This window comes from Schistocerca piceifrons, chromosome 4 (assembly GCF_021461385.2).
Source record: "Schistocerca piceifrons isolate TAMUIC-IGC-003096 chromosome 4, iqSchPice1.1, whole genome shotgun sequence".
NCBI lineage: Eukaryota > Metazoa > Arthropoda > Insecta > Orthoptera > Acrididae > Schistocerca > Schistocerca piceifrons.
Genome location: NC_060141.1, coordinates 244,574,705 through 244,599,653, shown reverse-complemented (window position 1 = coordinate 244,599,653; position 24,949 = coordinate 244,574,705). Strand labels below are relative to the sequence as shown.

The window sequence follows — 24,949 nt, the reverse complement described above, 5'->3', positions numbered from 1 at the left end:
CTCTCCCTTTCTCTGTCTGCCTGCCTGCCTGCCTGCCTCTCCCTTTCTCTGTCTGCCTGCCTGCCTGCCTGCCTCTCCCTTTCTCTGTCTGCCTGCCTGCCTGCCTGCCTCTCCCTTTCTCTGTCTGCCTGCCTGCCTGCCTGCCTCTCCCTTTCTCTGTCTGTCTGTCTGTCTGTCTGTCTGGCTCCCTGTCTGTCTGGCTCCCTGTCTGTCTGGCTCCCTGTCTGTCTGGCTCCCTGTCTGTCTGGCTCCCTGTCTGTCTGGCTCCCTGTCTGTCTGGCTCCCTGTCTGTCTGGCTCCCTGTCTGTCTGGCTCCCTGTCTGTCTGGCTCCCTGTCTGTCTGGCTCCCTGTCTGTCTGGCTCCCTGTCTGTCTGGCTCCCTGTCTGTCTGGCTCCCTGTCTGTCTGGCTCCCTGTCTGTCTGGCTCCCTGTCTGTCTGGCTCCCTGTCTGTCTGGCTCCCTGTCTGTCTGGCTCCCTGTCTGTCTGGCTCCCTGTCTGTCTGGCTCCCTGTCTGTCTGGCTCCCTGTCTGTCTGGCTCCCTGTCTGTCTGGCTCCCTGTCTGTCTGGCTCCCTGTCTGTCTGGCTCCCTGTCTGTCTGGCTCCCTGTCTGTCTGGCTCCCTGTCTGTCTGGCTCCCTGTCTGTCTGGCTCCCTGTCTGTCTGGCTCCCTGTCTGTCTGGCTCCCTGTCTGTCTGGCTCCCTGTCTGTCTGGCTCCCTCCCTGTCTGGCTCCCTCCCTGTCTGGCTCCCTGTCTGTCTGTCGCTCCCTCCCTGTCTGTCTGTCTGTCTGTCGCTCCCTCCCTGTCTGTCTGTCTGTCTGTCGCTCCCTCTCTGTCTGTCTGTCTGTCTGTCGCTCCCTCTCTGTCTGTCTGTCTGTCTGTCGCTCTCTGTCTGTCTGTCTGTCTGTCTGTCTGTCGCTCCCTCTCTGTCTGTCTGTCTGTCTGTCGCTCTCTGTCTGTCTGTCTGTCTGTCTGTCTGTCGCTCCCTCTCTGTCTGTCTGTCTGTCTGTCTGTCTGTCGCTCCCTCTCTGTCTGTCTGTCTGTCTGTCTGTCTGTCGCTCCCTCTCTGTCTGTCTGTCTGTCTGTCTGTCTGTCGCTCCCTCTCTGTCTGTCTGTCTGTCTGTCTGTCTGTCGCTCCCTCTCTGTCTCTCTGTCTGTCTGTCTGTCTGTCTGTCTGTCTGTCTGTCTGTCTGTCTGTCTGTCTGTCTGTCGCTGTCGCTCCCTCTCTGTCTGTCTGTCTGTCTGTCGCTGTCGCTCCCTCTCTGTCTGTCTGTCTGTCTGTCGCTGTCGCTCCCTCTCTGTCTGTCTGTCTGTCTGTCGCTGTCGCTCCCTCTCTGTCTGTCTGTCTGTCTGTCGCTGTCGCTCCCTCTCTGTCTGTCTGTCTGTCTGTCGCTGTCGCTCCCTCTCTGTCTGTCTGTCTGTCTGTCGCTGTCGCTCCCTCTCTGTCTGTCTGTCTGTCTGTCGCTGTCGCTCCCTCTCTGTCTGTCTGTCTCTCTCTCGGCCAATCCACGCATTTCCATGTGCAGCCAGTGACGGGGTAACGCGTAATTCCCCACCCCGGGTAGACAGGTAGGACACATACGTAACCCCTGGTAACGGCCAGGCCAAGCGAGGGGCGATTACCCGAGCTGATACCGCCCGAAAGTGCCGATTGGTCCCTCCGTCCGTTTGTTGGGAGGTGTGAACAATCACCGAAGGCGGGAGTGCTCTCAGAGGGCCCCCACAAGGAAGGAGCGCGCCAACGGAGACGCTGGTAATCATGAGGGGATACTTTTGCAATGGTTTCCTGATCTTCTACTATGTCTGCTAACAAGGGTATGTTAAATGAATCTCAGCCACACAGTTCTTACATCGTTGCCACAGTTCCTTGTTGTTTCTCAGTCTGACGAAGGTCACAGCTTCTCCACAGTGAACCCTTTCATTATTCACAAAGGTGTCAATGCAATTGCAGGTCCTGTAAAGTCTTGTTCCAGATTACGAAATGGCACCTCGTTGTTAGAAACAGTCAGTGCCCTCCAGGCACAAAAATTGCTGCGTACTTCACTGCTACACACCTTCCCTGTCCGGATGGAAGCGCACCGCACTTTAAATTCCTCACGTGGTTTCGTTCATACACGTTCCGTCGACGGATTGTCTGATCAGGAAATTCAACACTACCTGTCTGACCAGGGTGTAACGGCTGTTCATAGTCATGAAAAGGGTTGACACGAACATCATTCCAACCCATACTGTCTTTTTGACATTTGACAAAGTTCAACTCCCATCGAAAATCAAAGCGGGCTATGAGATAATTTCCGTTCGCCCTTTCATCCCAAACCCTATGCGTAGCTATCGGTGTCAGCAGTTCAATCACACCAGCCAGTCCTGTTCCAATCTGGCCAAATGTTACATGTGGCAAGGATGCCCATGAGGGTGCTTGTCCACCTCCTTCCCCTCGTTGTATCAACTGTACGGGTGACCACGCTGGTTCCTCTAGAGATTGCCCCATTTTTAAAGACGGAAAGCTCATTCAGGAAATCAGAGTGAAGGAAAAGGTGTTGACGTTTGCTGCTCGAAAATTATTCGCCAGTCGAAAGCCCACTGTGCCTCAGACAGGAAAATACAGCACTGTCCTTGCCTCTCCTCGTCCAACAAAGGTGGTGGCCACGCAGACTTGTGATCTCACCTTTTATGCCACAGTCGTCAGATCGACCAGCGCTAAGATCGCCCGTTCAACCTCCCCACTTTCGCCTGCTCACTCTATGGCTCACCCTTCATTGGGTTCTGCTAAATCTCGAGCCCAAAAGTCAGACACCCGGACTTCCAAAAAAGAGAATACTCTTGAAGATTTTTAAGTACCCCAACTTCACAGCCATCGGTTCCTCCATCTAATCATGTTTCCAAGAAGGCTAATAAGAAACCCAGTCCTTCCCCTTCTCCACCAAGGCGTGTCTCATCTACAGCACCACCTGGCGGTAACTGCCCTAGTCCATCTTCTGTGTCGCCGAGGCGCACTGCTGGCGGCCGATCAACCAGCCGATCGCTGGTGGCAGTTGCTACTCCTGAGCAATCTATGGATCAGGATCTTCTGCCTTCGTCTGAATGCCGTCCATGCTGTCGGTCGCAAGCTCTGAGCAGTCGTTGAGTTGATAGCAACCTTGGTCACATTCCTCCCTTTCTGTTCACCCTATGTCCATTATCCAGTGGAATATCCACGGCATTCGAGCCAATCGGGATGAACTGTCGATCCCGTTACGATCCTACTCGCCGGTCATCTTCTGTCTTCAGGAAACAAAGCTGCGTCCCCACGACCACTTTTTTCTCCCCCATTTTCAGTCTGTCCGATTTGATCTCCCCTCTGTTGAAGGCACTCCAGTACATGGAGGACTCATGATTCTTCTCCATTATCACCCAATCCACTTAAACACTTCCAAGCTGTCCCTGTCCGTCTTTCCCTTTCCGGGTACACGTTCTCTCTTTGTACTGTATACATCCCATCGTCCACACCAATGGCACGAGCTGATCTCCTTCATCTTCTTGGTCAGCTTCCACCCCCTATTTGCTGGTTGGGGTCTTCAATGCCCACCACCCGCTTTGGGGCTCTCCCCATCCTTGTCAACATGGCTCACTATTGATAGACGTCTTCCACCAAGTGGATCTTGTTTGCCTCAACACTGGGGACTCTACATTTTTGTCTGACTCCACATTTTTGTCTGACTCCACGACAAATTTCTCTCATTTGGATCTTTCGGTCGGTACTGTTCGCTAGCTCGGCGCTTCGAATGGTTCGCCCTTGATGATACACACTCGAGTGACCACTTCCCATGTATCCTTAGACTGCAGCCTCAACTGTCATATATGCGCCCGCGACGCTGGAAGTTTGCCCAAGCCGATTGGACACTTTTTTCGTCTCTAGCGACATTCGATGACCGTCACTTTCCTAGCGTCGAAGATGTCACTCATATTACAGACGTTATTCCTACAGCTGCGGAACGTTGCATACCTCGCACCTCCGAATTGTCCCGGCGCCCCCCAGTTCCTTGGTGGAACGAGGCATGCCGTGACGCAATACGTGAGCGGCGACGTGCTCTTCGCGTTTTCCGCCACCATCCTACCTTGGCCAACTGTATCCGCTATAAGCAGTTCCGTGCGCGATGCCGTCGCGTCATCCACGATAGCAAGAAGGCAAGCTGGAAATTCTTTATTAGCTCATTTAACACCTTCACTCCCTCCTCGGAAGTTTGGAGTCTGATTCGACAGTTATCTGGCGCGCCTAGTTTCTCCCCGGTTTCTGGGCTCACTGTTGCGCATGATACGTTAGTGGACCCCGTCGCAATTTCTAACTCTTTGGGTAAACACTTTGCTGAGATTTCGAGCTCTTCAAATTACCCGCCAGCGTTTCTCCCGAAGAAACGTGCAGCGGAAGTGCAACCTCTTGCTTTCTCCTCCAAAAATCGCGAAAGCTATAATACTCTTCTCTCCATGCGGGAACTCCAACATGCACTCTTCTTCTCGCTCCTACGCCCCAGGACCGGATGGTATCCACATCCAAATGTTGCTGCATTTATCAACCCATAGTCTGCGTTACTTCCTTCGCCTTTATAATAGAATTTGGACCGACAGTACTTTTCCCAGACGATGGCGGAAGGCTATCGTCGTTCCTGTTCCAAAACCTGGAAAGGACAAACGTCTCCCCTCTAGTTATCGCCCAATTTCTCTCACGAGTAGTGTATGTAAGGGTTTGGAGCGTATGGTGAACTGCCGTTTACCTTGGTGGCTGGAGTCCCGCAGTCTTTTAATGCCTGCCGAATGCGGTTTCCGAAAGCATCGTTCTGCAGTTGACCATCTTGTTGCTCTCTCCACTTACATCATGAACGATTTTCTCCGGAAACGCCAAACAGTAGCAATATTTTTTTATCTGGGGAGAGCATATGATATCTGTTGGAGGACAGGCATCCTCCGCACACTGTTCTCTTGGGGCTTTCGAGGTCGGCTGCCCCTTTTTCTTCGCGAATTTATGGCAGAGCGCACATTTAGAGTGCGGGTGATCACTACTCTCTCCCGAACTTACTCCAAAGAAAACGGGGTACCCCAGGGCTCTGTGCGGAGTGTTGTACTGTTTGCCATTGCCATAAATCCAATTATGGATTGTCTCCTTCCTGATGTCTCGGGCTCCCTCTTTGTGGACGATTTTGCGATCTACTACAGCTCTCAACGGACCAGCCTTTTTGAACGACGTCTTCAAGGATGTCTCGATCGCCTCCACTCTTGCAGCATCGAAACCGGCTTCCGTTTTTCTCCCAGTAAGACCGTTTGTGTTAATTTTTGGCGACGTAAGGAGTTCCTTCCACCCTCCTTACATTTGACCTGTCAACCTCCGTTTTCGGACGTCGCTAAATTCTTGTCTTATGTTTGACAGAAAACTGTGCTGGTCCTCCCACGTTTCCTATCTTTCGGCTCGCTGTCTACGATCCCTCAACACCCTCCGTGTCCTGAACGGTACCTCCTGGGGAGCGGACCGAGTGGTCCTTCTCCGCCTCTATCGCGCCTTAGTGTGCTCTAAATTGGACTATGGAAGCATAGTTTACTCCTCTGCTCGGGCGTCTATTCTTCGGCGTCTCGACTCTATCCACCACCGTGGATTACGTTTAGTGTCTGGAGCTTTTTACACCAGCCCTGTGGAAAGCCTTTATGCTGAGACTGCTGAACCTCCGCTGTCCAATCGGCGAGCTGTCCTGAGTCGTTTCGCTAGCCATCTCTTCCATGCCTGCTAATCCGGCCCATGACATTTTTTTCGACGCCTTCTTGGTTTTAGGGTATTCAGGCCGCCCTTCCTCCCTACTACCACTGGGAGTCCGCTTCCGTCAACTGCTCCATTCTCTTTCCTTCCGCTTTCCTAAAATCTTCTTGACAACTTGGGGTACAGCACCGCCTTGGCTCCGTCCCCGGACCTGCCTGCTCCGTGACCTTTGTCAGTTCCCTAAGGATGGTACACCTTCCCTTGTTTATCGTCGGGCATCTGCTGCTCTATGTGCACAAATGAGCGAAGCCACATTTATTTACACTGATGGCTCGAAAACATCGTTAGGTGTAGGGAGTGCCTATATTGTTGGCGACACCCCAAATCGATTTCGGCTTCCCGACCAGTGTTCGATTTATACTGCGGAGCTTTACGCTGTTCTCCAGGCTGTCCAATACATCCGTCGCCATCAGCGGACACAGTATGTTTGTGTTCAGATTCTCTCAGCTCTTTCCTCAGTCTCCAAGCTCTGTACCCTGTCCACCCTCTGGTCCACCGGATCAGGACTGCCTCCACTTGGAGGGCGTTTCGGTGGCGTTCCTCTGAATCCCAGGACACTTTGGTATCTGTGAAAATGAGGCGGCCGATATAGCGGCCAAGGCTGCAGTCACTTCTTCAGCAAGCTATTTAATCGATTCCCTTCGCCGATCTACGGAGCGTTTTATGTCGTCGTGTTTTATGGCACGCACATTCGTCGACACTTCCCAATAATAAATTGCGGGACGTGAAAGCTCTTCCTTGTGCTTCGACCTCTTCTTCCCGAACGCGTCGTCGGGAGGAGGTAATTTTAACTCGACTCCGGATAGGGCACTGTCGTTTTAGCCATCGACATCTTTTGAGCGGCGATCCTCCCCCATTCCGTCCCCACTGCTCTCAGCTGTGGACGGTAAGACACCTTTTACTTGAGTGCCCCTATTTTACTCCGTTACGCGTCCGACTACAGCTGTCGCCTGATAAATCTTCCGTTTTAGCAGATGACACGCGTTCAGCCGATCGCGTTGTCGAGTTTTAGTGCCAGTGAGATGACGTCAGTCATTTGAAACTCTTTTTGGGGGCAACGAACACCCTTCTATAGGGGTTTTTAAGCTTTCCTTCTATTTTAGTTTCTCAAATTTTTTGAGTTTCGTTCCCATTTCTGCTGGTTTCCAGTTTCGTTTTTACCTTTTCATCAGTCACAGACCGGGCGCTATTGACCGTAGCAGTTTTGCGCCCTAAAACCATAACAAAAAGAAAGGATTCAATTACAATCTTACAGATCAGTTTTGGACATGTTCCCTGAAGTGATGCCCTTCCTAAACAACCGTCTTACTTTCGCCCAAACCATTTCTATCGCACTAGAATAAGAAATACTTGATGGCAAATGAACAACTATACGGCATTTTTCTTTCGCCATTTCGTAGATCTCACACTTCGAAGGTCCGTGTTCTTGGACTACAGGGAATAGACTACTTGCTCATGCTCTCGTTACAGGCAACACGCCTGTTGGAGCAATTCCAACATCCTCGCTTTGGTACATGTATGGATGTTACTTCCCCATCTGTCATGGTGTTGTCCATCGCAGCGACTTACTTTGGAGGAAGAATTTTGAAGAACTATATTTGGAAACCACCTTCAAAAGTTTACAGAACTCATTTCACCATAGCAATCGCTTTTTGTGGATCTAGACCAGAATTTATGGACCTCCCTGACGAACAGCTACATCGATCCGACACTTCTTATTGGAAGCTCTTTAGAGGAGAGTCCTCTCCACAACGCTGACATCATGCATCTAACATTTACCAACCGTTGTATTACTGCCTATCCAAGTTAATTTAGATACAATATTTCTGTGGCTACTTCCAGAATATTTTTCAGCCATGAAAGGCGGCCTTAATTCTGTTGCAGTAAGCACCTCTTATTCTGCACTTTTTCCGTGTAAATGCCATGGATAACAAAACATTCCGTAGAGGTGTAATAACCAGTCCACCCAATTTGTCGAGTAAACGAAGTTTTCGCAAACCGAGAGAGATCTTCAGCACCATGTAGAAGTCGCAGCTTTTGTTTAAAGACAATCGTGTCGAAGTTATTTAACAAGAATTTCTCAGATCTTGACCTAAGTAAAAGAATTTTAAAAAATAAAGTAAAATTAAATTTTATGCGGAATATTACGCCAAAAGTATCAAGGGCAGGACCCAACGGAAAGGAATGATTTTTTAACCACTTACACAGTAGTGTAGGTTACGGTTCATGTGATCATGCCACAAGTGACAATAGTAGCAGTCATTTGTTAGAACAGATCAAATAGGGCGATCACAGCCGTGAATCTGCATCTTGGAAAATAGGAAACCACTTCAGTTGAGCGAATCCTTTTTCACTGGACTCATATACTCCACTGGGCAGTCACACATCTGCTAAGTCATAACCGATTAATCATTTGATGGTATCGAAATACTTAGTTACTGTGAACACACATGCAGTTGTTCATAAGTACCTACAGGGTTTCAGAAGACTCTGAAAACTAAGACGTACAGAAAATACCGCAAGTGGACAGTGTCTCTCCAATCCTTCAACACAACACAGGTGCTCGGTACTGACGCCAGTTCTGACACGCAATGCACACGACTAATATGCAGTTCACAATTAAGTGCCCGGCAGAGGGTTCACTCAACCACATCCAACCTACTTCTCTACCGTTCCACTCGCGAACAGCTCGCGAGAGAAAAGAACACTTCAATCTTTCCGTGTGAGCTCTGATTTCTCTTTATCATTTCTCTATGTACGTGAACGCCAATGAAATGTTTTCGCGTACGGAGGAGAAAGTAAGTGACAGAAATTTCGGGAGAAGATTCTGTCGCAACGAAAAACGCCTGTTTTAATGATTGCCGTCCCAACTCCCATATCACTTACATGATATTCTCCTGTATTTCGAGATAGTAATAAACAAACTGCCCTTTGAACTTCTTCGATGGTCCCAGTTAGCCACATCTTATGCGGATCCCACACCACACTGCAGTGTTCCAGTAGAGCGAACAAACTTATTGTAAGCAGTCCCTTTAGAAGGCCTGTTGCATTTTCCAAGTGTTCTGCCAATAAAATGGTCTTCGATTTGCTTTCCGCCACACATTGACAGATAGTTACAAATTAACTCGTAATCCTAATCCCTAAGTATTTAGTTGAATTTACAGCAGTGAGATTGGTGATTCGTGTAACCGAAACTTAACGAATTCCTCTTAGAACTCCTGTGAATGACCTCACGCTTTACACTGTTTAAACTGCCACTTTAGCTGAATGTAGATCTTTTCTGAATCATTTTGCAACTTATTTGATCTGAAGTCTTAAGAAAACGGCAGATGAGCCTTATCTGCAAGCAGTCTGAGAGCTGCTCACTTCCTCTCTTAAATCGTTTATATAGCTTACGAACACCAGAAGACCAGTAGCATTTCCTTGAGGACTTTTCGTCAGCTACTACGAACATTTAACTTCGACAGAGAATCACGAATCCAATCGTACAGCTGAGACGATAGTCCATCACGTAATTTTATCAGGCGTCGCACGCCAAATATGAAATTGCCCAGGAAGGCATGACAATAGTAAGATTTTGAAATTTGTAGCCGTGAACTAATTACACAGTATGGAACGGCTGATATGTCTAAATGTTATGGCATGCCTGTCCTAGTGCAACTACACCGCGCAGTTTTAGAAATAGGTTTGAGATGTTCTGTCATCCGATGGGCTTGTTACCGGTATGTCTTAGTTCTCGCGCAGTTTGCATTCACTCGTAACCCTTTACGTTTAACATGTTTCATAAATTCCATTTGCACTCCTGTGTATTAAGATTCGTGGAAACTTATGTACAGGTTATATCATGGGTTTTTCGCTTTTGGTATGTAGTATGAGACGTCCCTTTAGAGAAATTTATGAATGTGCAGATAAACGCCTTAAGTTATTAGATTTTCGATAGCAACAATGCAAACCAGCCACAGACTGCACACAGCACAGCCAGTGATTTTCACACAAAGCGCTACGTGGCGTTACGAACATAACAGCCTACTTACCGTAGAAGTCGCACGACACTGGACGCTTGTACAGTTAAACTCACTATTTCAGGTCATCGTCGACATCAAAACGATTTCCCTGTAACTTGTCTTTCCAGGTTGTGAATACACCGCTGCCACACGCCCTGAAAGACGACCACGTCGAAGTGGAGGTTTTTTACTGCGGCCTTAATTTTACGGATAATTACCTGAGACTGGGCATCATCAGAAGCGAGGCCTTTCCAGTCGTCATGGGAAGCGAGTGTTGCGGGGTAGTCAGGCGAGTGGGTGCTGGAGTGGACGATCTCGAGGTAAGAGGGCTGTAACTTTAGGAGAATGTCGTGCTGCTTGTAAACCCAGAGCACTGAGGTAGCGCGCTGGCTGCGGCAGGCGGGCCGCAAGGTGCTGTGCCTTTGGATGCAGGGCGGGCTGTTCCGGCGCGTGGTGCAGGTGCCGCGCGGCCACTGCTTCGCGCTGCCCGCCAGCGCAACCCTCACGCACTCCGCCGCGCTCGGCCTCGACTGCCTCGTCGCCTACCTCTGCCTGTTCGACCTGGGCAGGCTGCGCAAGGCGGGCGTCGTCTTCATGCAGTCTCTCGCAGGTACAGTACGGCAGCCGTAAATGCTAGCAGCAAGTTGCGATACGTGCCTGTGGGTTGCACACCACGAATATCGATAAACTGGAAAAGCAGTACTACTAAACCCTAGCCCAGAACCCCGTATCCCTTGCTGGTTGCCTCTATAACTGCTTCCAGGGCAATAAAAATCTGGTTATCAAGAGTTTCGTGTAACTATTGCTTCAATTAAAATTTTCGTAGTATAATTAAATCTTTCAGTACCAGGTGCGTCTGAAACTTTTCAAAATGATCAACGCCTTTAGGATGAAACCGATGCTATGGTAAGACAGTACACAGAGGGACCTTTACGAATGAACTAGACTGCAGCAATTACTGCACTCGAAGCAACAGTAGGCGTGAAGCTGTACTCCGTGATTGTAAGAGACTATCACTGCTGTCAAGTGGCTTCGAAATGTAACCATTGGAGCAGTATGTCCCTTTCGTATGAATTTATATTATAGACCCATATTTGGGTACTGCGAGGGTGAGTCAAATGAAAACCTTAAATTCGTAATTCATTGAAATCTCGCGCCGTTATCCTGTAAGTTCGTGAGCGTGCTGCAAACAGCGTGCAGAATGGCCTGTAGGTGGCAGCATAGTGCAGATGCACACATACCGCCGCAGTATCAGTATAGCGACTTTCACCAGGCAAATGCATGACGTGCTCCAGTTTCACAAAGTGTCTGCAAGATGGGTGCCACGGCAGCTCACTCCTGAAATGAGAGAACGACGTGTTGATGCTTGTGAAAAACTTCTTCGGCGCTTTGAACGAGAAGGTGACGGCTTCCTTGCAAGAATCGTTACTGGGGACGAAATCTGGATTCACTTCCACCAACCGGAAACGAAGAGAGCGAGCAAGGAATGGCGCCTTTCCTTATGACCAAAACCAAAGTAGTTTCGAACAGAACCATCAGCAGGGAAGGTTATAGTGACTCTTTTGAGACGAAAAAGGCGTCATTTTGGAGCATTACATGCCTAGAGGGACCACTGTCACCAGTGCATCATACAGATATCTTACAAAAAAATTTGCGCCATGCAATCAAATCAAAGCGACGTGGATTGCCGTCAGCAGGTGTCCTTCTGCAACATAATGCACGGCCCCACACTGCCCGTACAACAGTTGCAACAATCACACGTGCATTTTGAGTGTCTTCCTCATTCACCATACTCACCAGACCTTGCCCTAAGTGATTCCCATATGTTTGGACGATTCAGAGACTCAATGGGGGAAAAAAAATCCATTCTGATAAAGAGGTACGACACGCGGTGTAAGAGTGGTTGCGCGTACTACAAAAAGAATTTTTTTCCAAAGAAATTTATTCATTTCGTAGGCGCTGGAGGACTTGCATTGAGCGTGGGGAGATCATGTTGAAAAATGATACAGGTTTATACCACTTCTGCACAATAAATTAAAAAAAAAATTTAAGGTTTTCATTTGACTCACTACAACTACAACTACAACCACTACACTACACTACACTACACTTTACCACTACAACTTAAGACCTCACGGAAGTTGAAATATGGGACAAGGTATAGAGAAATTGCGAAATTTGTAAAATATATTTCACAAAAGATGACTGTTGGAAATTGTATAACCCTGTGGTTGCAAAGTGAAGCCGTGACTGTAAAAAGATGGCTTATTCAATTTTTGCCAGCTTCCTGTATTCGTTGCTTACTACGATAAAGGTCAATTCTGCGAAAATTTTTAAAATGGTTGTATATTTTTGGAACTCAAAGCATTAAAATGTTCACACGCTGACGCGTTTTACCGTCAGAAACAATTCTTCCCAAGTGGCGATGTGCAAATAACCGGATTACATTCAAGTATTAGAAGATGGCACTTAGCGAGTCCTAGAAAACTTCACACAGAATTTCACAGCTGTACTGAACTTGTCTCTCTCTCACCCTCCCAAATAAAAGCAAAAGGGTTATCGCTTACTACATTTCTGCTGTTACTGCAGGCATACTTAAACATCGGGCATGACAGATAAATTGCTGCTTCACCGATTATTCTCAACACAACTGGCAGTGTCAAGATATCACTAACTCTTCAAAATTGTCACTGTTCCATGTATAGTTAGGAAGAGGACGTCACAAACGTTCAGATGCGTGAAAAACTAAAGTTTCTTAAAATTGCAGGCAAATTACCCAGACTACATTCATGAAATATTTCATTACAGCAATTAGCGACTTTCAAAAAATTTAAATCATAATTTCAAAACTTCTCTACACCTTTCATCGCTTACAGGCTTCGTCAAATATTTGACAAACATCGGTAATTAGGTGTTGAAACTGCTTTATACATGGGAGGTAGATTCTTTAAGTAATCGGGGGTAAAGCCTAAAACCTAAGTCAGCTTCTCTTCAAATGAAAAACCTTCGTCTACACTAACGATAAAATTTTAAAGCTCGCGTGTCTGAACACACTAATCTCCAACACTGGTAGAGGACTTTCGTGGGGTTTTCACAGGTAACAGCATCGCCTAGTAATATATGGGCTTTTTTATGAAAATCGAAACACGTTAAAGCAAACGCCATAATATAAAGTTCTATCTAAAATCGTCTCCTCGTCTTCGTAGTTCGGATGTTTAATCACAACATGGTATTCTAAAGAACCAGAGGGAGCTCTTTCGTAATACGTTAAAGAATTAACAGGTGGAGGTATTTGTTTCTTAACCCAGTGACATATTTTCAGAAGTTTACGCCAGTAAACAGAATTTAGCACCACAAGCTTATCTTCATGAATGTTAAGAGCGAATTTACCTGGCTAGTATCTACGGATGTACTGATTCCGCCTTAAGTATTAAAAATACGTTCTTCTTTCGATAAATTTTATTTTTATTCTTTGCTAGGAAAACGAATTCATCAAGTTTGATTTACAATTTGGGTGCCTACTGATTAAATTTTCGTTTCGTTTGCGAATATAAATGCCTAGAAAACTTTCTGGTCCTTTCGAAAAAACCAGAATGGCTAAAAGTCTGAGGACTATGGTCTCAGCAATCGATGAAGGTAACGAGGCAACTTACTGTGATCCCATCATCAGGCGTCCTCGCTCTTCAGGAAGTCCTCCCAAAAGCGAGGCGCAATATAGCTCCCAAGTGTCATACATTATCTCGCTCCTCAGAACCCTTCTCGGTTACTTCTAACTCCATAAAAACGGAAATTATGACGAGAGGTGGCAAAGGAGAGTTTTAATAGGCTGAACTCTAACAATTTACCATTTCACTTTAAACTTGTAATATTTCCGGTGAAGTTATGACTACACGCACAGCACAATACCAGATGTTGTGTGTTATGTACGTTGACTATAGTATCAGCTGCTTTTCATACATCAAGTTCTACGTGGATCTCCCGCGTTAGTGAAGCAAATAACCCTTTCCTTCATGTCACCAATCACACTACTAAAGCTTCAAGTATTACATATGCATAAGTGCTGGGCAAAGCTAAAAATAACCGGACAACGCCGGTTATCTCAGATTGTTTGAAATAAAACCACCAGATGCCGTAAAATTAAATGTGGACAACAAATAACACCATAAAAGACAATTATCTTGAACTGATTGCAGATACTAAATATCGTGGAGTCTAAATCAACATGCGTCTGTCCCGATGGCTAACCAAAATTCGACACAGAATCAAGAATCGCAAGAATCGGCTAAAACACGTAACACGCTCTCCAAACAACGCAATATGAAACATCTAATGAGACACTTAACTCACAGCACTTATTGGTAAAATCGAGCTGAAGACAACGTATAAAATCCTTGACGGAACTATTACAGGATGAAAGAACTTTAAATTGTGCAAGACTTCGTAGGTCAGATACTATAGTCCAGTGCACAAAGGAACAGGCGAATAATGCAAGGAAAGAGAATTGCAAGCCAGGAGTATCAATCACCTCTCACAAGAAACACGAACTAGCAAATGTCTATCAAATAGTTCCAGGTGAGGTGCCTTGGAGAGCTTTACTTTCTCTGGCAGATAAATGCCGGGGCTATAATTTTCGCTTCTCTCCCCACCACCACCACCAAAATCCAAACCAACCGGATCAAGAATAGAAAATATCACGTCCATTGTTTGGTAGTCTAAAACTATTCCCAAGACAGAAAATATTAAGGCCTGAAAAGAACATAATGACTAGCCGCACATTCTGTATTCAGTAGAAATCATATGAGAAAAGCCACCTAGCCTGCACCTTAGTATTGTGTAGGTTACACCAGAAACGACACGTGGTTGGAATTCCACGTTCAACTGTAGGTCCTGTCTCCCAATAGTGTTACTAGGGTTTCTTACAGTTGGAAAAGTTATCGAAACTGCTTTGAGTCTCGTTGAGCCAAACGAAAATATTAAAGTTGTCTACTTCAGTCTGCATACTCATCACACACACACACACACACACACACACACACACACACACACACACACACACAAAACACACGGCCGGCCGAAGTGGCCGTGCGGTTAAAGGCGCTGCAGTCTGGAACCGCAAGACCGCTACGGTCGCAGGTTCGAATCCTGCCTCGGGCATGGATATTTGTGATGTCCTTAGGTTAGATAGGTTTAACTAGTTCTAAGTTCTAGGGGACTAATGACCTCAGCAGTTGAGTCCCATAGTGCTCAGAGCCATTTGAACACACACACACACACACACACACACACACACACACACACACACACACACACACACGCACGCACGCTTTGTTTTGTATGGTGCACCGAATTCTTTGTTCACTCTTCAGGAGGTACACATTTGCCATTTTACGGAAGTTTCCAGCTCTTCCCATTATCACCCTCCCTTCCTCCATCGGAAACGAGCGGAGGCGGCTTGGGTAATTCTTCCCTTATCCGAATTAGTAGAGCAAAGCCGCCTTTACAGTGGGGGCTCTCAGTTCGTCCCGATCTTCAGCCACAGGGCCAGATGCCATCCACATTCTGATGTTGCAGCACCTTTCTCTTGTGGGTACGCATTTTCCACTTAACCGCATCTGGGCAGAACGCACATTTACTGAACGCTAGCGTGAAGCAACCGTCATACCCATCCCCAAGCCCGGTAAGGACAAAAACCTTCCTTCCAGCTACCGCCCAATCTCTTACCAGCTGCGTTTGCAAGGTGGTAGAACGTATTATTCATGCCTGGCTGGTGTGGTGGCTAGAGTCTCGCCATTTACTCACGAAAGCACAGTGTAGATTGAGTGCGGCGTCCTGCAGTTGACCACCTCGTTACTTTGTCCACCCATGTCATGAATAGTTTTCTGCGGAAATACCAAACTGTAGCCGTGTTTTTCGATTTGCAGAAGCCATGACACACCTGCTGGAGAACTGGTATCCTCCGTACTCCTTACACGTGGGGCTTCTATCGGCGCCTGTCCCGTTTCCTTTGGTCAGTTTTAAAAGACAGTTTTCAAGGTGCGTGTTTCTTATGCCTTGTCGGACGCCTTCATTCAGGAAAATGGTGTGCCTCAGCGTTCTGTCCTGAGCGTCATCAGCTCTGCTATCGCCATCAACCCTATAATGGTCTGCCCCCCCGTCGGGCATCTCCGGCTCGCTTTGTCTCTCCACGGACCTGTCTCACTGGGTGGCGTCTTCAGCGCAGTCTTGGTCTTCACTCCTGGAGCATCGCCAATGACTTTAGCTTTTCCACTGACAAAACTGTATGAATTTCTGGCTGCGCAAATAGTTTCCTCCACCATCTCATCTTGAGCCTGTTACGCTTCCATTCGTTCACACTGCGAAATGCACTATAGGAAACACTCTTGATCCTCCCATGTCTCGTATCTGGCAGGCCACTGTATGCAGTCCCTCAGTGTCTTAGGTGTCCTCAATGGTACTTACTGGGGTGCCGATTGAAGCACCCTCCTCCGTTTGTACCGGTCCCTTGTCAGTTCTAAACTCGACTATGGGTACTTCATTTATGCATCTGCACGCCCATCCCTTTTACGCCGTCTCAACACTATACATCATGGCATCTGTTTGGTCATGGGCGCCTTTTACACCAGTCTGGTTGAGTCTGTATGCTAAAGCAGCTGAACTACCACTGTCCTACCGCCGTCACTTTCTCCTCAGCAGGTATGCATGCCGTTTGTATAAAATGCGTAGCCACCCCTCGTAAGCCGCCTTCTTTGGTGATTCCTTAGATCGTCTGTTACCTCCTGGAGTCCACTTTCGCCACTTGATACGGCGGCTTAACTTCACGCTACCTGCAACTTTCCCAGTGGGTGTGAACCCTTCACGACTTGGCTTCGTGAAGCGGCCCATGTTAACCTAGGCCTCTATTCGCTTCCTAAGAACACTACTCCAGGCTCGGTCTATTACCTTCAGTTTCACGACCTTCGCATGGAACTTAGGGATAGTACCTTCGTGTTCACTAATGGCTCTGACTGTGGGATCGGGTGTGCTTTCGTCATTGGCCCCCGTGTCTTTCAATACCGGCTTCAGGCGCACTTAGTCCTTACAGCCAAGGTTTCCGCCTTGTATCAGGCCAAGGAGTACATCCGGCGACACAGCCTTCCCAATTGCGTTCTCTGCTCAGACGCATTCAAGCGCCCTCCAAAGTATCTTTGCTGTACACTGCTCATCCCTTAGTGCAGCGGGTCCAGGAAAACTGTCAGTTGCTCACTCTTCGTGGAGCCTATGTCATGGTTCTGTGGGGTCCCTGGTTATGTTGGTCTGAAAGGAAACGAGGCTGCTGACGCTGTCAATGCAGCAGTTCTCGTACCTCTTCCCGTGAGTTCATCTATTCCCTCCTATGATCTCTGCGTTGCGTCTATCAGGAGGTAGTGTCCCTTTGGCATCGCCAATGGTTCCACCTTCACGGGAAGAAGCTTCGGCTTGTTAAGCCTCTCCCGGCGCCTTGCAGGAACTCCTCTCGGCTCTCCCCGCTGGGAGATTATTTTAACTCGGCTGGGTATTGGGCACTGCCTTTTTAGCCATCATTTGCTCATTGGCGCTGCCCCACCACTCTGTACGCATTGCACCCAAACTTTCACTGTCCGCAACTTCCTGCTGGAATGCCCTTTTACCAATTTACGTTCTAGCTTGCTTTTTCCATATGATATCGGACGTTTTAGTAAATGACGCGCGGGCTGTCCACCGCATTTTACTTTTTATCTGCCGAAGCAATATGGCGAAGACCAATGTTTAGTTTTGGGCCTCCATTTTCGTATGGCGTTTCTTACTTTTCCATGTGCCTTGTTTAGCTCTCCTATTCTGTCCATTGGGAATGACGCATAGTCGTTTCCCTCCCCCGTGTTCGTGTTCTCTAGTTTTGACTTGGGCGCGTATGACCCCAGTTTTTTGCGCCCTAAAACAAAACAAACTAAAGGCCTTTTTTGAGGGACCAAACGCATGATAATACGATTGACAGAGCTGCACAGTGGATGCTCGAGCGTCTCCCACTTGAACTGTGCAGCTTGCATATAACGTTTTCTACATGGGGATGTGCATTATCATGAAGCAGCGCACTTGCTGCAATTTTCTCGGAATTGCCGCCATAACTGCTAGCAGTGATGTATTCTGCATTCCCCAGTAATGGCGACACCTGGTTCTTTGAAATTAATAAGCAATGGGCTCTGATAATCGAACAGGATGAGTATCACCTTAGCAGCGAGTGGCTTGCTCTTGAACTCGTTGGGATGAAGGGACGATGGACGACACATCATCATTGGATTAGGCTGATTCACAGTGGTGGCACCAGCTTTCACCGCCGGAAAAAATTTTCAAGGACCTTGTTGTGTTCAAAACTTACACACATCTGGTGCTTCAGTCACACAGCTGTAAGGTTTGCTTCTTGTTAGATGTTCGACACCCCAGGTATCCACTGGCTGCAGACTTGATGGCATCCTAACATCTGTTGGGTACAGTATTGCACGCTACCGACGCTGATGTAAGGATCCTCTGCTAGCGCACGAATGGTTACGCGTCGGTCAACCCTAATCGCTCTATCAACCGTCAGATCGTTTTTCGTAATGGATGACGCTGACCACCCAGTTCGGATGGCGTCTTGTCTGTGACCAGCATGGAACTTGGCGCACCATTTCACAACAGTGGTTTCAGACACAGTGCACACAATCTTCATTCTCTGGTGTTTGTCCTTCGGCAGCCAAGAACAGAATAACAGTACGTTGATCCTGTTTCAAAGCATTTGGTAATAACGTCGCCGTAGTTGATTTCCGCATTATGGTATCTGTACTGACACCGCAGTCGCAATACGTTGTATACACGCTGCAATGACGCTCTCAAACGGAAACTTATTGGTCGTCCCTTACCTCTAGTAAGCCACACCCTGAGCAACTCCGTCTTTTACCTTTTCATGCTTACTGTTTTTGTCGTTATTGCGCTGTCAAAACCCTTTCTACTATCCAAGGTTTGCAACACGAATTTCATCGTTAATATCTGCACCAAAATTTCTTCGCCAATAATTCCAGAATAAAGCTTAATACCTTTGAGAGTTCCTAGCAAATTAACTGTTGCACTGGGACTAGAATCTGGAGCTCACCATTCTATCACTGGTCTTACTGACTGCTCTATTCAGGCCAGACGAAGAGCTCACTCACAGCTCCAGCTGCTATATCATATCCAAACTCGAGTACCTTCTGGTATGTTTTGCTAGACTAGCGCTTCCGAAAAAAAGATAGTCGCATCCTATGGCGTTCCAAACGCAATAAGTCACGCCTCCACTTCTTACTGGAGAGATTAATCCAACGACGTGTGGAAAAGAGCTTCACTGATCTGCAGGGAGGAAGGGGAGGTATTGGCAACAGTGAAACTGAGAGGGTGGTTTGTCATTTATGCTTTCAGAACTCTCAGTATCATTGTCTGCAAAAGGCAAGGTTACCAGTCAGATCTGGTCTAGCACACAGTTTCAAATGATTTTTCACGATAATTACTACTTACCGAGAGCCTTGTAAGCCGAAAACCGGTTCACAAGATTAGCAATGATGCCGGTCGTCCACCTTCCACTTCCGTACAGCGCTAAATTCCAGACAAAATCTTTAGTCATCCCTGCTCTTCAATTTGCTTCGTCCACACGGGGGTGTACTCGTTCCTAACACCGCAATGAAGGGCATTTAGGGATGTTTGTGTACCAGGTTTGTGACACTCGAGCTGTTCCCAAGTTTCGTCGGTATCCGATTTGTGTTCTAGATGTAGGACTGATATTTAGTCGAATCAGCTCTCCTCACGGTAAGCAGTGGGATTCGGGTACTTCTTACAACTGGGATTGATAGTCAAATCTCTAGAATTACCGGGAGCCCCTAGAAGATCCTTCCTATAGCTTGCACGGGTGTGCCTGTTGCTCCACGTGTAAAGGAGGTTACGTCAGGTGTCAGAACTGTTGGGCTCTTATAACTGTTATCTGGTTTGTGTAAGAGTTGTAAAAAAACCTTTCGGTTTGCTGCGTTTTATCTCTAACATCAAAATGTCTGTTTCAAAATCAACATTGTCAAAAGCCTTTCTCTAAATCTACAATTGACATAGACTTAGAATCGCCATTAATCAATCTATCTTCTAAGATAAGTCGGTGGATCAGTATTGCCTTGGATGTTAGTGTATTATTACGAAACCCAAATTGATCTCAAAGGCAGTCTCTAAAGTTTTATTCTTCTATGAATGATTCGTGTTACAAAATAGTGACTGATACATAAAACTAATGGTTAGATAGTATTCACACAAGTCAGTATTTGCTTTAGTTTGAACTGGAATTACTACACCCTTTTACCTGTCTCACATGTACTGCGCAGCACCTGGAATACACTTATCATACGTGGCTCTCCCAAGGATTATAATTATTGCCCATTAGGTCTGTCAAATACTTCTTGCAGTATCATCTCATCTTTACCTTCTTCGTTTCTTCTCATTTTATGATTCTGTCCTTAGTTTTCCCTTATAGCGACGCTTTATATTTCCTTCAACCTATTTTCCGCTTTGCTTAGTACTGGCTTACCATCTGAGCTTTTGATATTCATGAAGTTACTTGTTTCCATCAACGGGCTCTTTAATTTTCGTGTAAACGGAGTTTCTTTTCGTTAGTTATGCATGCTTTTGTGGCCTATCATTCCTCCTCTATCCATTCCTGCTTAACTGTTTTGCACTGGATACCATTTTGGGCGACCTAACAGGAACTGAATAATCGACTAAAATTTTTAGACAGGAAGAAATTGTCAGCGGTATAAAATCTGTTGAAAATGTGCTTAAGTGAAAAACACCATCTACCGTTACTATCATATGTCTGGGTAGATCGCCTCCGTCAGAAGTTCTCATCTTGCCATCAATTTCTCCAGTTCATTTAAATGAAGATAGTTTTCTTCTATTGTACACGTCTTCCCTACAATTTCTTTCAGCGGGTGTCATTCGTGCATCTGATTCTTCAGAAGATTTATGTCGATATTTACTGACCTCAGGCAATGATTCTCTATTAACTTGCGTTGGAACTGAAGGTAAGCAGTAGTTTACAAAAAAGTTCCACAGGCATTGCTCATTGAAGACCTCGTGCTACCTGAGACATCAATCTCCCTTCCCTTAAAGTTCCTTTACAGCCCTCTTCCGTCTGTATAGTTTCGACCCTCAAGCCTTGGATCACCGTATGTAGTGCTAGAGACGCGCAGCCTGAAGACAACCAGGCACCAGTTAAATTTGCGCGTTGATGGGTTTTTTGCCTGTTGTTTCCCCTAGCGTGAGAGTTTCGCGCAAACAGTAATTTACTCTTAATTGTACTTAGTCACAGAAATGTCTCTTAACATAGCAAGCAGTGAATTGTCATTCTCGAGACTGAGGGAGAGTGACACGCTTCGTAGGTGGCGTGGGCACGGCTGTGGCGCAGCTGGCTCGGACGGTGCCGCTGGTCACGGTGCTGGGGACGGCCTCTGAGTCAAAGCACGATAAGCTGTGGCGCCTGGGGGTGAACGGCGTGTACCGCCACGAGGAGGACTACGTGGAGCGCATCCTGAGCCTCTACCCTGAGGGCGTCGATGTCGCCATCGTCCGGAGTGGAGGGGCAGAGACCGAAAAATTCCTGAGGCTGCTCAAGCCTTGCGGAAGACTGATCACTATCGGTGAGTATGCGAATTGCTGGTCTGTCACTAAATTGTTCTTAAGACAGTTCTAAGATGTTAATCCACTTAATCGTTTACTCTGGCAAGATTTAAACACCATTTTAACACTGTTACTCCATTGCAAAACGGCAGTTCATGCCTCACTGATTGGTCTGTAAAGTCGAATCATTTGTGCTAATTTTTGAACGAAATCTTAACAATGTAATTACTCTCGCGTCAGTATTAGGTTGGTGTGTAAGTTCCTAGCGTTTTTGTATTGAACACTGGTATTCTGGTTACAATGTCTTATCGATCACTTTTTATTTGCGCTTCACTTTTTATTTGCGCTTCACTTTTTACTTGCGCTTCACTTTTTATTTGCGCTTCACTTTTTATTTGCGCTTCACTTTTTATTTGCGCTTCACTTTTTATTTGCGCTTCACTTTTTATTTGCGCTTCACTTTTTATTTGCGCTTCACTTTTTATTTGCGCTTCACTTTTTATTTGCGCTTCACTTTTTATTTGCGCTTCACTTTTTATTTGCGCTTCACTTTTTATTTGCGCTTCACTTTTTATTTGCGCTTCACTTTTTATTTGCGCTTCACTTTTTATTTGCGCTTCACTTTTTATTTGCGCCTCACTTTTTATTTGCGCCTCACTTTTTATTTGCGCCTCACTTTTTATTTGCGCCTCACTTTTTATTTGCGCCTCACTTTTTATTTGCGCCTCACTTTTTATTTGCGCCTCACTTTTTATTTGCGCCTCACTTTTTATTTGCGCCTCACTTTTTATTTGCGCCTCACTTTTTATTTGCGCCTCACTTTTTATTTGCGCCTCACTTTTTATTTGCGCCTCACTTTTTATTTGCGCCTCACTTTTTATTTGCGCCTCACTTTTTATTTGCGCCTCACTTTTTATTTGCGCCTCACTTTTTATTTGCGCCTCACTTTTTATTTGCGCCTCACTTTTTATTTGCGCCTCACTTTTTATTTGCGCCTCACTTTTTATTTGCGCCTCACTTTTTATTTGCGCCTCACTTTTTATTTGCGCCTCACTTTTTATTTGCGCCTCACTTTTTATTTGCGCCTCACTTTTTATTTGCGCCTCACTTTTTATTTGCGCCTCACTTTTTATTTGCGCCTCACTTTTTATTTGCGCCTCACTTTTTATTTGCGCCTCACTTTTTATTTGCGCCTCACTTTTTATTTGCGCCTCACTTTTTATTTGCGCCTCACTTTTTATTTGCGCCTCACTTTTTATTTGCGCCTCACTTTTTATTTGCGCCTCACTTTTTATTTGCGCCTCACTTTTTATTTGCGCCTCACTTTTTATTTGCGCCTCACTTTTTATTTGCGCCTCACTTTTTATTTGCGCCTCACTTTTTATTTGCGCCTCACTTTTTATTTGCGCCTCACTTTTTATTTGCGCCTCACTTTTTATTTGCGCCTCACTTTTTATTTGCGCCTCACTTTTTATTTGCGCCTCACTTTTTATTTGCGCCTCACTTTTTATTTGCGCCTCACTTTTTATTTGCGCCTCACTTTTTATTTGCTCCTCACTTTTTATTTGCTCCTCACTTTTTATTTGCTCCTCACTTTTTATTTGCTCCTCACTTTTTATTTGCTCCTCACTTTTTATTTGCTCCTCACTTTTTATTTGCTCCTCACTTTTTATTTGCTCCTCACTTTTTATTTGCTCCTCACTTTTTATTTGCTCCTCACTTTTTATTTGCTCCTCACTTTTTATTTGCTCCTCACTTTTTATTTGCTCCTCACTTTTTATTTGCTCCTCACTTTTTATTTGCTCCTCACTTTTTATTTGCTCCTCACTTTTTATTTGCTCCTCACTTTTTATTTGCTCCTCACTTTTTATTTGCTCCTCACTTTTTATTTGCTCCTCACTTTTCATTTGCTCCTCACTCTTGATATTTGAGTTTATATTTTGGCATTTCCACTTAGAGGTATAATGGAGGTGTGCAAGCTACAAAATGGAGTGTCAAAAGAAGATATTGGAACATTTTAGACATATTCTTCTGTTTTCCAATAGATAGATGATAGCAGTTAAGGGAGCCAGAAACATTCGTAATGTGTATGGGGATAATTCCATTGGACAGGGCAGGGCGAGAAAATGGTTTCCTCGTTTTGAGGAGGGGCATTTCGATCTCCCTAGACATTCAAGACGACTTCAAAAGATATCAAGATCGTTCAAACACATTAATCTACAATGATCCACATCAGTCTATTCCAAAAGTAGCAAATGTGATGAACTACGATCATTCCACTATCGTGCGATGTGTGCATGCTTTGGGGTCCATAAATCGGGCGTATGGATACCGCATGTTCTAAGCCAAAATCACAAAAAATCACTGGATATGTGAATCTGCGTGCTCGTCATGGATTTGCTCTTAAGCCACAGACCGTCCCTATCCTGTATAGTTATTGGTGGCAAGAAATGTCTTCATGACGACATAAGGAAAGGAAAGGAATAATTGAGGCCAAAGCAGCAACTCCTCGTACAAAGAACTGCGCACATGCACAAAAAATGTAATCTAGTGGAACAGGGGCAGTGTGGTTTACTAAGAGTTGCTTCCACAAGGTATAGACGTCTTTCACACGCTATCTGAGAACAGCCAGGAAGACTGTGCGGAGTGATGCTACCCCACGTAAACGCCCGCCCGCATTCTGCTACACTGACAAACTCCATAGAGGAGTTCGCTTGGGAAGTCATACCGCGCTCACCTTATTCACTGATCTTGCGACCTCGGATTTTCACATTTCCGGCTTTCTATCGAACAGCCTTCCTTTCCGGATGGATATGCGCTCCGAACATGGCTCAACGAGTTCTTCATACCTAAAGCATGTGATATCTACAGTCGCAGAATAGGAAAATTATACCAGCGTTAGCAAACTATGATAAATAGTGAAAGAGTATGTTGAGAGTAAAGTCTCTGTTGTGTATCTGTCAACTTACGGAAAAAACGCTACGAATTTATGCACCAACCCAATACTTACGGCAGTGCAGAAGTCACGTTTCGACTGGATTAAAACTGTATAGATGGCAACAATTTTTCGGTAGTGATCTGTTCAGACTTTACGTAGTCATCTTAAGGAAATGAGCGTCTGGCTGCTACTGCTGGCGGCTCCTCGGATGCTCAGGCGGCAACAAGATCGTAAGGATCGCTTCTACATAAAGTCTAAAACTGTTGTTAATAAAATATTTTTGCTTCTTAGAATGTTAGTTTAACCCATCTGTGTCAACATATCGCTGTTACTCCCCCGGACCATGTTGACCAAAGTTACATTAAGGTTTGACTAGCACACAAATGGTCGCAAATGATCAGTTATATTTTTAGGCTGAATTTCTTACACTGCCGTGAGCCCTTGACTCCTCTTTGGTCACTAAATTCGTTTCTCACGGATAGCCAAAACTACATACACCCTAGACTTTGGGATCAAGGTGAAATCACACTTCCATTTAATTTCCGTTACTATGTATGGGTCTTCGGCCTCTGGCC

The 24,949-nt window shown here is 45.9% G+C and overlaps 3 protein-coding genes across 3 annotated transcripts in view; 1 reads left to right on the top strand and 2 right to left on the bottom strand.

The window, feature by feature from the left end:
- Positions 1-10,013, bottom strand: part of LOC124795759 (trichohyalin-like) — a 116,621-nt gene extending 106,608 nt beyond the window's left edge. Inside the window, exon 1 of the mRNA XM_047259842.1 lies at positions 10,000-10,013. Within this exon, the coding sequence (XP_047115798.1) occupies positions 10,000-10,013 (14 nt within the window). The remainder of the gene's footprint in view (positions 1-9,999) is intronic.
- Positions 10,014-10,041: 28 nt separating this feature from the next.
- LOC124795758 (synaptic vesicle membrane protein VAT-1 homolog) lies at positions 10,042-21,509 on the top strand. Its single transcript, XM_047259841.1, has 3 exons — positions 10,042-10,101; positions 10,151-10,391; positions 21,199-21,509. Exons 1-3 carry the CDS (start codon positions 10,042-10,044, stop codon positions 21,507-21,509), a joined length of 612 nt encoding a protein of 203 aa, XP_047115797.1.
- A 21-nt stretch (positions 21,510-21,530) lies between these two features.
- Positions 21,531-23,343, bottom strand: LOC124795757 (probable serine/threonine-protein kinase kinX). Its single transcript, XM_047259840.1, has 2 exons — positions 22,077-23,343; positions 21,531-21,535 (listed from the first exon to the last, which is right to left on the bottom strand). Exons 1-2 carry the CDS (start codon positions 23,341-23,343, stop codon positions 21,531-21,533), a joined length of 1,272 nt encoding a protein of 423 aa, XP_047115796.1.
- Positions 23,344-24,949: the final 1,606 nt, after the last annotated feature.

Excerpts from the sequence above, each read along its gene's own strand:
- LOC124795758 (XM_047259841.1), top strand. The coding sequence starts at position 10,042 with ATGGGAAGCGAGTGTTGCGGGGTAGTCAGGCGAGTGGGTGCTGGAGTG. Across the intron at positions 10,102-10,150 it reads CTGGAGTGGACGATCTCGAG|AGCACTGAGGTAGCGCGCTG; the intron begins GTAAGAGGGCTG and ends TTGTAAACCCAG. Across the intron at positions 10,392-21,198 it reads CTTCATGCAGTCTCTCGCAG|GTGGCGTGGGCACGGCTGTG; the intron begins GTACAGTACGGC and ends CACGCTTCGTAG.
- LOC124795757 (XM_047259840.1), bottom strand. The coding sequence starts at position 23,343 with ATGAAAAGTGAGGAGCAAATAAAAAGTGAGGAGCAAATAAAAAGTGAG.